General features: G+C 37.9%; 1 protein-coding gene across 3 annotated transcripts in view; it reads right to left on the bottom strand.

Annotated features, from left to right (window-relative positions):
• Window positions 1-13,298, bottom strand: part of MAP7 (microtubule associated protein 7) — a 123,901-nt gene that overhangs the window by 20,265 nt on the left and 90,338 nt on the right. For 2 of the 3 annotated variants that reach the window (XM_085311272.1, XM_085311271.1), the window contains exons 6-8: window positions 10,952-11,062; window positions 5,118-5,231; window positions 1,389-1,540 (exon numbers count right to left, since the gene is read on the bottom strand). In XM_085311272.1, coding sequence (XP_085167398.1) covers window positions 1,389-1,540; window positions 5,118-5,231; window positions 10,952-11,062 — 377 coding nt within the window. The remainder of the gene's footprint in view (window positions 1-1,388; window positions 1,541-5,117; window positions 5,232-10,951; window positions 11,063-13,298) is intronic. The other variant, XM_085311273.1, reaches the window with a different exon arrangement.

The following is a 13,298-nucleotide window of genomic DNA, read 5'->3' on the forward strand; positions in this document are numbered from 1 at the left end:
TGTATTACTAGTCCTGAAGATACAGTATCAGCTAATTTTTCCTCAGCATCAGTAAAGCTGGACAGAATTCCTACAGAAGTTTTCCAGTGAAGCATAATAATCTCCACAACATACTGTCTGTTGAAAATAGCTCTTAGTTCAGTTGCTTTGTAATAATACAATAATGATCATCTTACATGGTTGCCTTCACCAAAATGTATCAACAGTTCTTCTCTTTTACTTAAGAGGGGGAAAAAAAGTAATGAGAAGGACCCAAGAGGTGGCAAACTGATGGCCCTGGAAACTGCAATGAACTACACACACAGTATGAGATTTCTCCACAGATATATTGTAGCGCTATGCCTTAACTTGAACTTGAAGGGACCATCTTCTTTCTGAAAGATCAGGTGCTAGCTATGATTCATGCTACTTTCATCTAAAGTTGTTTCTAACAGGAATGTCAATAGCAGCACTGCCTCTTGCAATTTTGCCTACCAGGCAAAACAAAAATACCAGCACTGCTTACATGACCTACTGCTGAAGTGACCTTGCTCTTCTCATACTCTGTATGAGCCAAAAATGTGGAGTACAAGGAAAAATGTAACTGCTTAGATACAGCATATAATATCTGAACTGGAGATGGCTGTATCTTGTTGGCTTGCAGCCTTGGCAGCAAGAATTTGGCCTGCCTGTGCCACACTGTGCCAACGTACCCTGAAAGTTCAGATCAGCCACAGTACAGCTACCAAATCATTCTGAATGACTAGTACTCTGCAGGAAACTTTGCTTACAAATCATGTTCCTAACCCGTCTCYGCTTTTTCAATGAGGAAAGGTTATTAGTTTGGTGTCCCAAGGAACTGAAGCCAAAAAGAACATGGTCTGTACTTATGTACATGGATATGTAAGCACGTTTGCCAGTATGTGCTTCCTCCCATCTCATGCTGCATCCGAAAGGTTCAGCTAAACTTGACAGAGACCTCAGAAGATATGAAGTTCTACAGGCTCTGTGAAAACAAAGGAACCCACTCATCCCACAACACACCATCAGCCAGGGGCTTAAAAGGCAGCAAAGAATCGACAGAGAAAGGGACTGACTGCCTCTTTGTGCCTTGTGGGAAACTAAGGTATCCACTCTGTAAACATAGGTGTTTTCCCTAGCAGATTCTTTGATGCATCAAATTTAAGGCTATGTCACCACCTAAGGTAGTATATCTCAGTTAAAAGCCAACTAACTATGAGGCAAATCTTCAGAAAAAGAAGAGGAAAAAAAAAAAGCCCCAAACAAACCAACCAACCCAAAAGCAGCCAACAAAAACTTAGCGAAGTGTCCTTGTAATTACTCCTGTTCTAACAAGCAGTTTGATCAGGTGGTTGTGGTATTAGCTCACATACAACCAGCAAGCTTACCCCTGCATGATGTGCCGTCCTCCTACGTCCAACAGCATCAGGAGTAGAAGTAAAAAGTTTTGCTCGATCTGCTGGATTCCTACAGTTCATGGCCTTGTAGGACAGAGGGCTGATGGGGCTGCAAGATGCTGAACGAGGACAAATGGGGATAACTACGGTGTTTTTTTTTTAATTTATTTATTTTAATTACAGAGCAGCATTGGAGGTGAAGTGACAGAGGAAAGCCAGCAAGGAATAGGAACAGAGAAAGACAGAGAAAAAAAAGGTATTAATACACAGAGGAATGACTAATTCTCATATCAGAACCATCATTTGATACACTAGCKTGGCCACACAAGTAGCAATGATACAATTTGAACAGGTGGCACTCACGTATTTTTACATTTGTAAGCTAATGGTTTATCTTAAGTAAATTAATAGGTATGTCACATAACTGGGTAGTAGAAAGTCATGAGGTTTTTCTGTTAAAAAAAAAATTAATACAACTAGTGGTTCCAAAAAAGCATTAGATATAAAATGACTGTTCTGACATTGATTAGTTTGTACATTCATTTTCATAGATTCAATTACAGAAAACAATCAAAACAAAATTAGATAGCCTATTAATTGGTCTTGGAAGTATGGGGAAAAAAAAAAGAGAGACATGCACAAAGATGAAAACACACTACATTTACAAACAGAATAGCATAGTCTCGGAAATTAATGACATTTCTTTAAGTGAAATAGAGAAACTCATATAGCTTGTTAAGTATAACTTGCAATTTCTTGGCAAAGTCTGCTAAAATTTCAGAAGTGTATAGTACATACATATTTTTAGCCTATCTAGAATACATTGCTTTGCTCTGCCTTCCATCAGAATAGAATTCTAGTATAAAATGCAATAATTTTTAATTTTATTATAAAAACATGTACCCCCTATAAGGTAGGYTATCAAAAGAAAAAGAAATTATAGACAGTATAATATTTGAGTGTTGTCTACAACTTTTAGCAAGTGACATTTTTTAAACCCTTCAAGAGCCTTTAATATTCTTGACAATGCTAGAAGAACAGAAGACTTGAATACATTCTTGGTAACAGACAACTGCTTCACTCATTATAAGAAATAAGCCAACAAGAATAAATCAACTTAGGAATGAATATTTGAATCAGTAACCAGGATGGCTGCCTTCTTTAGCTTCGCACAAGGACAAAGACTATTAGCAAAATACCTCATGCCAATGGCAAATTATCAGGTTTTGGATATTTGGATTCACATTCAAAGAGAATTGTAACACTGCAAAATTTTTCATGAGAAACGTTTTGCAGCAAACAAGTACTCTTGGCGTTTCTCCCAATTTAACTGAAAGAGGAGATTGGAGAAAATTATGTTATTACTGCAGAACTTTTCCTATTTGTTTGTACCTTCTCTCCTGATAATTTAATACAGCCTTAGCATAATTGTCCAGCATATTACTCAAAGGAAGAGAGCACATSTCTATATGATATCTTTTCCTTTCTCTTACTACGGAAAAAACAAACAAACAAACAAACCCACAACTCTCTTTCCTAAGGAAGAAAATTCTTATCCCTCAGATCCCCTCAAGCACACGTGAAAGAACAGTTCCACATTCAGTCACTCTTCCAGTTTTACAGCAATATAACTCCTGTTAGAACAGCAGCTCATAAGCTTAGCTGCATGAACTCAGCAAATTCTCCTGCACTGAGAACTTAACATTATGAATAGAGAGAGTCTCACGTAAATGCTACAGTAAGGGTATTCATGCTTGCTTTACCAGTTAAGGTGATGTATGTTTAACGAGGTTTTAACAAGTGACTGACTTGATAACATAGCATCTCATGCTTTTTTGTTTGAGTGTGCCTAACTCAGACAGGAAGCAGTACTATACTTTAAACAGCTTACAATTTATGAGTTTTCCTTCCTCTGTGAATCAAGCCTCTTGATACATGCTGATTATCTGAAGTTACCACAGAGCATGACTTCATAAATATTAAAAGACAAGCAGTTCATTTTCATTTGTGATGTTGCCAAACAACGCTTTATGAAGCCTTCCCAATGAACCAGGATGTACCAATGAGATCATGTACGTTTAGAGAGTTATTTTAGAATACATTTTTGTTTTGGAGGGTTATTAAAAAAACAGGCTTATGTTGGAGGTGAACTGTTGTTCACTTAGCATACATTTTAAGGACATAAATCCACAATTAATTTGATTTTGATTTTTGCACGGTAATTCATCTTTACAGCCGAAGGGCAGGGTAATTTCCTAGGGAATAATGACAGGCCAGGATGAGCTGAGTGCTCAGAGCACAGCTGTGAGCCATTACCACCACCTGATCATTAATCTCCAGGAAGTGTCCTGCATGAAGGGACAGCAGTTATTGCTCCTAGAGAATTAACTTGGAAAATAACGAGCAGATGRATTATTCTTCTGGGTGGTACACCTCCAGTTAGCACAGAGAAGGCATTTCTAGGGAATTACTGCAAATCTGTGGATACAGCAATCATTCCAGCTACTTGCAATCTTTCCCAATATTTCACTCAGTTCACAGTTTATCAGTTAGCATATAACAATAGCAGTCACAGAAAAATCTTCACACTTACTCCAGTAAAGTAATCACTTAAAAAACTAAGACCAGGTTTTCTCAACTATCACTCCATGAAGAGCTGCATTTCCAATTTCCTGTTTGGTAGATGACACTAAGTATTCATTTTACAAACTGTTGCTTTAAAAGACATGAGCCCTGAGAAAGGATTTGCACTTTAATTGCACTGTTCGCAAGGTATCACGCACATTTTTGCTCCTACAATGCTACCTCTGTGGAAATGTACTGCAGCCTGATTAGTGATGAGTTCTTAAGTGAAAGCTTCTTTAAAAGTAATCTTAGCAGATCTTCATTCCCTCTTACCTTCTACGTCCTTTAATTAAAATAACAATCTGTCCATATGGGATGTATAAAAGACCTGCCTAGACTTAAAGATTCAGTACGTGTAGCAACCTATCCCTATAATGGTAAAATCCCAATGCAACATCAAAAAATCATCCTATGATAAAAGGAAAAGCAATTTTCACTTGCCTGAAATACACAATAGCAGAGAATGGCCTAGTAATCTTTGAAATACTGTTCTGCATGGGCTTTAAGTTACCATCAAGCAATATTTTCGTATTTCTGCATGTTAATTTCCTTCTCTGCAGCAGATCAGAGAATRCAGAGTTCTCGCACTTGGCAGAGAACTCAGCAATAAATGCAGCCTCACTAAACTTGCACATTTAATATTATGTGCTATTAAATCCACTAAAACCAGGGGCCTGTCATTCTAGAAATCCAAGAAGTTCCTCATGGGAAGTGCCCTGGTACAGAATGAAACTATTATTTGTATCAAGAGCATTAGTTGCGGAGCTGCTGAATTAGTGCCTCACAGGATTGTGGACATTTCTTTAAAAGCCCTGGATAGTGCAACACTGTCATCCTGTGTGTGTTGTGTTTGTTTGTTGATGAGACAAAAAGATAAATCAAGAGAAAGAAGTGGGGGGAAGCAAGAGAAAGGCACAGCAGGCAGAAGTGTACCAAAGGCTTTCATGCTGATGCACAACACAATCTAGGCATTCAAGCTCATTCCCAAGATGCTACTGTACACACACAACTGGACCAGTAAATTTACAACATCACACATGGAATCTGGAAAAATAAGTGGCTGAGCCATGAGACTTTTTTCTTTTTTAGGCTTACCTGCATCTCCAGACAATGCAGCTGTACTTTTACTTCGGGCCAGGAAGGAGTGAGTGGGCGTCAGGAGCCTGCTAACAATGCTGCTCTCCCATGGACTGAGCTGTAGACGGCGAGCTGAATGTGTACCGTACAAGCAAGAAGTTAGATCAGGCACTCTCCAAAAATGACCACATGCTATATAAGTCTTGGCATTAGCCCCTCACTACTATATACCAAGAGAATCTTGAAATTCTCCTTCAGAGATCAAAAGCATACTGAACGATCAAAATCACACAGTATTTTGCATTTTCTTCTTACTCCATTTTACCTGAGGAACTCTCTTAGGAATAAGAATTCCTAAGAACTCTCTTAGGAAWAAACATGTCTGAACACTTAACCTGTAACACTTTGCTAACTGCTATCAAGATAGCAGTGATATTTTGCACACATCTCTCATTTCCTACTATCAGGAATGACAGGATGACTTCTATAGCTAGGAAAGCAATTGCAATTCTTAGATACAGATTTTGACAGAGATGCTGTGTTCCAGAAACTTTCTACATATTAGATATCTAGGCTTATAATTAAAAAAAAAGAAGAGCCAGTTACAAAAACACCTTCTGAAGTCTGCAAGCCTAGATAGAAAGAACAAAGATCTTAAAAATAAATAAAAGGCCAAAGAACACTTCTATACAGAGAATTGTATCAGAGAAAGAGGTTTTATTGAAGCTCCTAAGTGCGACAAAAAAGTACACCTCAAAAGTATACAATATACCTCTAAGGGTAGATACCAAGCTCAGGGGCTACAGTTGCCTCAGATATTCATAATGCCTCAGAATGCATAGTGTATACTTTTGATCATTAATTCATGGTCAAAAATCCTGCTTATAATAAATTTCAACCTAGAACAACAGTAAGAGCCAGATCTTTCAGTGTTAATTAGTCTCTGTTGAAGGACACATTATACATGTTGACCTAGCTGCAATCATTCCCCCATCTAGCTTTTCACAGTATTTGCAAATCTACCTTCCAATGTACTTCCTTTGCCTTTAATTTATTATAGTTTTTTAAAAACACTATTTAAACTCTGATCATGGTGAATTAGTAGCCAAAAATGACCTATCAATTACTGCTCAATTGAATTGGATGTTCCTTTGATACTCAGATACATATAACAAAACATCAAACAAAAAACCAAAACATTTATCATAATGAACACCCCAGAAAAAAACATTCAGCTAGTTCCCGTAATAGTTCATTACAGTAACCTTAGACCACAGCAATAACCTGAACATTACAAGCAAAATCAGATCTTTCACAGAATGACTAAAGTTGGAAGAGACCTTTAGAGACCATTCAGTCCATGCTGCTGCTCAAACAGGGTCACCTACAGCAGGTTGCCCAGGTCCCTCTCCAAATGGCTTTTGGATACCTCCAAGGATGGAGGCTCTGCACCTCTCTAGGCAACCTGTTCCAGTGCTTAGCCACCCTCACAGTAAAATAACTTTCCTTATGTTTAGACTGAAGGTGCTTTCTATGTCTCAGCATTCATTGACCTTACTTTTGTGCTTATGACAACAAAACTGCAACCTGAATTTATGAGGCTCAGTATTGAAAATGTTCAGTGACTGGTTGTTCAAGACTAGAGGTTAATCTGCGTTTTTTAAAGGTAGAGATACATCACTTTTAGTAGCCATAAATGCCGCATTTCTGTTTAATCTACTCCACGCTGCGCTCCATGAAGAGGGGCTCATCTCAATAATCTCATCCTGAGAGAATAATACCTAATCTGCCCTCAGTGCTTTTTTTTTCGATTCTCTAACTGCTCTCCTGAATTCTGCTAACTCAGTAAGTGGCATCACTATAGAAATACAGGACTCAAACACAGCAGGCTCTCTTGATAAGCATCCTTACATAATGTACTACTGCCAGAGCTCTTTTCGATTAATGTTTCCATTCTGTGTCAATACAGATTATACAGAGATACAAAATATCCCAAAGAGACTTCCATTACAGTACATTCAGTATCATTAAGCTTATAACTTAACAATAAAGAAAAAAAAATCATAGAACTACCATTAAACTGGATGGAATAATGGTGGATTTTTTTTCATTTTTTCTCTGGAAATTGTGCTTAGTATCATTGTTTTAGCCACTCTTGAAAGACAACTTTGTGTGTGTGTGTGTGTGTGTGTGTGTGGTCTCAGGCTTTATAAGATGAGACTTACAGACAAGAAAATGGTTAAGTCTGTACTGCAGTTTATTGTGTCTACTGTAGTTTAATAAAAAGATCGTGTAGTTTAATAAAAAGATCAGAAGAACAAGAATTCTGCGCAAAAGTTAGATCCACACCTTGGAAAGTGATTTCTGAAATTTTGGGCCAAGAACTCACTACTATATATTAAGAATCATGAGGTCATGAACACAAGTAATCTCAGTAGACCACAGTTAGGAAAATGTTGTCTTAAAACACTAAACTGCACTCACTTGCCTTTAGGGCAAATGACAAGGCATTATGTCATGGCTTAATCTTCTTTTCCCTTTGCCCCTAACACTGGGAAGCCTCATCCATATCACCTACTGGAAGCAAACTCATCCCCACAGCACCAAGAAACAGCAGCAGAGCAGCATCTGGGACRAAGAAGGCTAGTTAACATGTGCCAGTGAGCTAGGAGACCCCAGCAAAACTGCTGTTTTCTATTTAAGCAATGCTCAAAATGGTTTTAGCCAGGAACTTACACTGGAAGGATCCCTAAATYTCTAAAATGGGTTTAGATCAGAGCTCAATATTAAAATTCAGCTTAGCTTTGCAGATCAAGTTCATCACCTACTAAATTCTCTAAACGCACAGGGCCATATTTAACACTTTTAACTAACTCTAGTAGTTATTAGCATCACCATTAACTTAGACCAGCCAAACAAATTTTGGCCCCCTGAATTCCAAGTACAGCAGTATTARTACCTAAATGCTTCAAACAGCTTAACTTTGGCATCTAATTCCTAATAAAGCAAGTTGAGTACACAACCTAAGTGTATCCCAAAAGAGTAAGAGTGGCTTTAAAACAGTGAAGTTCCTTTCTTTCCTTGCTCTTCTTGTTTTTAAAGCCTTGGGATGATRTTTTCAAGCTTTAGTCCTTCAAACCACCTTAAGAAAGGAAAAAGATCTTTTTTGTTTTCATGCTGTGTTAGGCTATCAGGGTTTAGGGCCATTTGCTCCTCAGTCCCACACTGGAAGTACATTCCTGATAGGGCTGTTGATGGAAGCACCCCTACCCCTAGCTACAAGCAGATTGCTTTGAACAGATTAAATGAGGTCTTTATTGCTCAACTTCTGACTACAAAACAAAACCCTAAAACAATGAAAAGCTCACAACTATTTTCTTCCTACACCAAACAAAATCAACGCCAAAGAGCTGTCAACAGCCACTTGATTACAACTACTTGTGTTTGTAATCAAAATATGCAAACTAAACACTAGAAAGTTGTCTCAGCAGCAGCAGCAAAATAAATTGTGAGTAAGCACACCACAGCATCTCCAGTTCATTCTATGAACAGATGGGAGGCAGGGATTTACCAGGTCTCCTGATGAGCACCACAAAGGACAGATTCTCACTGACAATAGTAGTGCCTGCTCAGATAGAGCCACACGTACAATGAGGAGGAGAAGTGGAAAACCACTCTATATTTAGATTTTCTTTCAACAGGAAACAATATCAGAGGCCCTAAATTTCTTCTACAGAGACGGCAGACAAAGGTGGTGCAGTGATTAAGACTATTTTTTGTTTTGAAAGAAAAAGCACTGCAGAGAGGAGGAGGAACACAATTGTGGTGCAAATTCTGCTTCCCAAAGCCAAGAAAGTGTGCATATCCTACCTAATCTAAAATAATATACCTAGCAAGTAAATTTTATCAGTCAACTGCAGTATTACTTTCCTCACTTGAACGGTCTGATAATCACATTTTGTTACAAAGTTTCAACAACTTATACCACTAACAAAAGTACAGTGAGAAGCCTATTTTASTTGATTTTAAAATTGCAGTGAGAGCTACACAACAATGCTGGACTTCCAAAGTAATTAACCAATGTTTTAGACAATTTGTTTATGAAAACTTGTGTCTTCAGCAAAAACAACCTGTCCTTCAAATGGTAAAGACATCATGTCTTGATGACAGTTGTAAGCCACTTAGGATAAGCTTATCATTCTTATCGCCAGCTCCCTTCTTYGTGGGTAGGAATATGCATTAAGGACAAAACGTGACTGGGTGCCCTCTGGAAAGTGAGAAAGGGAGCAGACAAGAAATCTCTCCCTTTAAGCACTTGACACTGGAGAGTCCAGCAATCCTCCTCCAATATGTGCCCAACAGATTTGGCTATATGWTGCTTTGAACCTGAAAGAGGACATTTGTACAGTTTGGGTTTGTTTTCCATCTCTGAGACTGTGAAAAACAATATACTTCTGAAGAGTTCTTCATTGGTTTTGATGAAAATGCCAAGCATTGAATACCTTTGCTTTTGGCATGTGGACTTTCTTTCCTTCCTCCTTCCCTCTCCCCACCATTACACTGCCTAGCACTCAATGTAATTTGTCCAGAATTTGAAATAGGTGGAAGAAACTGTAACACAGTGAGCTATAGTCCATAAAACACTATCTTTCATATTTAAGGCCTGCTGTTGTCCTTTTCCCTAAAATACTTCCTCARATGACCCTCCCTAGCAAAAAACAGCAGCTGCCTGGAAAAAAAGAAATACACACCTGAAAAAGCAATAAAATTAAAACTGACTGGACTTCAATATTGAGAGAAAAAAAGAAAAGGTGTTTTGGAAAGGTGTTTTAAGATAATGCTGTATTTTYCTCATGTTATGAAGGCCTCTACAACTAGATTAACCCATGAAGCATTAAAACACTGCTTGTCAAAACAAGCAGAAACACATATACAAACATGCACATAAAGCATAGCACATCAGTTAAGATGCACAAATAATGAAGTCTACCAATTTGTTACCCAGTAAAACCAAAGCTGCATTCTAAGAATTTTTAAAAATAGGCATTTATCTGCCTTGAAATGGGCCAGCACTTCTCCTCACTCTCAGTAAAGGACAAAAAGTCCTTACAGAATATTTTTCCATAAAGCTCTTTGCATAAAGTTATACAAGACATTCTTTCATAAAATTTCTTCAAGCTCAATGTTCAATCTCATAAATCTTTAAAACAAAAGCAGTAATTCAACTACATTAATTTACAAAAGTTTTATTTTTTTATCATTTGTGCAGATTTGCAAATATTAAAAACGTAGACTGAGATAAAGTAACCCTCGAAAATTAACTGGATACAAAAAAGTCAATAAACAGACATCATATGAAAAATATCCATACCTCTTCATTAAAAAAAAAAAAAAAAAAAAAAACAGCAATGGTAATAAAATAACTGCTTGAAAGCTTCATGCAACACGCTCTTAGACATTCAAGCACTATTATCAAAGTAGAAAAAAAGCAAGGCAATGACAAAATGGCCTAATGTAAATAAAAAGTCACAAATGACTGCGTGCATTATGGAGAGATGTGTTCTTTCAATAGCTGTTCCTCATTTACTAAAAACCTGACAGAAGCACTGCTTTTATTATTTGCTAAAGTAGGATTTTTCAGGCAASTTCTCTTGTTTTAAAAATGAGAAATGTACATTTCTTCTTGCAGAAAAAACGTTCAACCATTTACTTTTCACATGTGAAGTCTTTTCGCTCCCATTTATCTAAAGTACAGAAAACTACTTCAGAAGCTTGTTTCATGTGCAAAGCAATACAACACAGAACATTCTTTCTTGCTCTTCCTTTTTTTCCCCCTTTTTTTTAAACTGTACCTCTGTCTGGAGAATTTAGTAATGTTGCAGATGAGGAGGAGAGCCGCTTGTTAATGACTGGATCAACATGTTTCGAAAGGTTCATTGTTGAAACAGACCGCCTGTCTGGATCTAAAACAAATGGAGATAATGCTAATTGACAGCCCACATGCAGTAATGCAAGGTCCTAGCTCACTAGTGGCAGGAGGAAAACACGACTAGGTCATTTCTGCTCTATCACGAGAACTTTCAAAACAGAAAGGGCTTCTCAGCAGACATTGTACAGGTGACTCAAAGACTGGGCACAACACTGTCCAATCTGAATTTCAAATGTCCAAAATACTCTGTTCATTGACCATCATTCAATCAGGTTGCAATCCAAGGACTTAATGGTAGATCTGAAGTGGCAACTAGTAAACAAGAGCATATGTCCATGTTCCTTTCAGTAATCTCAGAAAAATTTTGCTCACATCTCAAAACAGAATGTGTCAGGGAAGGAACAACGTGCTTGGAAATGTCATTCATAAAAAWCCCTTTGCACTGGGATCAAAGGTGACACAGGACTCTATTTTGCTTTTAGGCGCTGCAGTTTTTAGAACACAGGGTTACATTACATCATTTGCCTGATCAACTTGCTACAGYGTCAGCATCGACACCCTATTGAGAGTGTGATGGTTATTTCAAGAACATAGATCACACACACGTGCATGTGCGTGTGTTGTAAAAATTGTTAGCAGCAGCAGCAGCTGAGGAATGAGCTGAACAGGCAAGTTGTATGCATTCTCATTCTCTTAAAAAAAAAAAAGCTGAAAAAGCTAAGCATATCAATTAAATATCCTCCCTAGCAAATTTCTATTCAGAAGACTGACACTCAGAAGACATTGAGAAAGTCAGTTCTGTTTTTAATTCTCAGCCTTACATTTCAGCATGTGCTGAACCTCAGGCCTACTCAGCAAAGCATTTAAGTGTGCTGAAATCCAGTGAGGCTTAAGCACATGCCTAAATGCTCTGCTGATTCATACTCTGTGCGTCCCCAGGGATGTCCACATACAGTTTTGTAAGCAGGCACAAGCTCAGGGAACTGCCAACATTAAAACAGGCTGTTTCTGAAAGTTACTTTCCACTGTTTCTTTATGAGAAGTACATCAATTTTCTATTTACCTATTGTGACCTAGTGGATTAAAGTGTATTTGCTGTAGACAAAATTGTACTGCACAGAAATGTAGTGTGCGAACTCTCCTCAGATCCACAAGAGGCATATAGGATATGGCAGGGTGAGAGGAGGAAGGAAAGGTCTCCTCCCTGAGGCAGTCATTTGCTCACTTTGTCTAATGATAAAGTGATTTAGGCTGTGGAAAATCACACTAATGACAAGAACATCTGCAATACTCACAAACAGAGTACTGGAGGGGGATAAACCTAAGAATCAGGTTTAAGAGGCGAACCCAAAATATCGAGATTAACAATAAGATGTTTGTAGGCAGGTGAGATTATCCTGCACTGATCTRCATGAGTATCTTGCAGACCATCACGCACCAGTCAGCACTGGAGACAGGATACTTGGGCTTCACGTGGAATCACAGGTCTGAGTTAGAACAGCACTTGTGGGAATGACGTGGGGATTTTCATCACTGATATCTAACCTACATCATCATATATATTACAGGGGGCTACAGAGGGGACAACGACAAACCATACTTCTACATTTGGTGTAAAGGATATGCTGCATAAACAGCATGATGATAAATGACACTATGAAAGTCACCTCTTATTTGGCATGCCAACATTTCTCCTGAGTATGAAGATTATTTTTTAATGAATGGAATTCAACATGAGGATTTATGTGAGAACAAAGGCTGTGAACATACAATACGCCAAATGCCATTCACTTGCTAAGAGAYTGGGTTTTTTGCTCTAAAAAAATAAAAATATACTTGAGCAAAGTATCAGCACGTGCAGCTGACTGCATGTGCCTGCAGTCATGTGCAAAATAAACATAAATGCCATATATATATGTAGTATGTCAAACCTTAAAAAAAGGGGGGAGGGGGAAATCAAATCAGATCTCCTTGAATTCCAATAGACAGAATATTATACTTCATTTCAGTGAGATGTGACAAATCTTTGAAGTCACCCAGCAATAACTCTCCATATTAAAAAATAAATATAATCAGGGACTAACAACAGTTCTAGTCTATCAGCATGATGTTAAGCATGCATTGCATCTACATGAGAGTGGTTTAGTTACTGATGATCTCATTTTCTGAGAACTAGCTATTGGTAAAGGAATCAACAAACCACAGTGATCATGTACCAGGTTTTCTAGCACCACCCAGAGATCTGAAGTGGTGCTCCAGGCCTGCTAAAT

This window comes from Rhea americana, unplaced genomic scaffold (genome assembly GCF_003343005.1).
Source record: "Rhea americana isolate MKP2758 unplaced genomic scaffold, rheAme1 scaffold_337, whole genome shotgun sequence".
NCBI lineage: Eukaryota > Metazoa > Chordata > Aves > Rheiformes > Rheidae > Rhea > Rhea americana.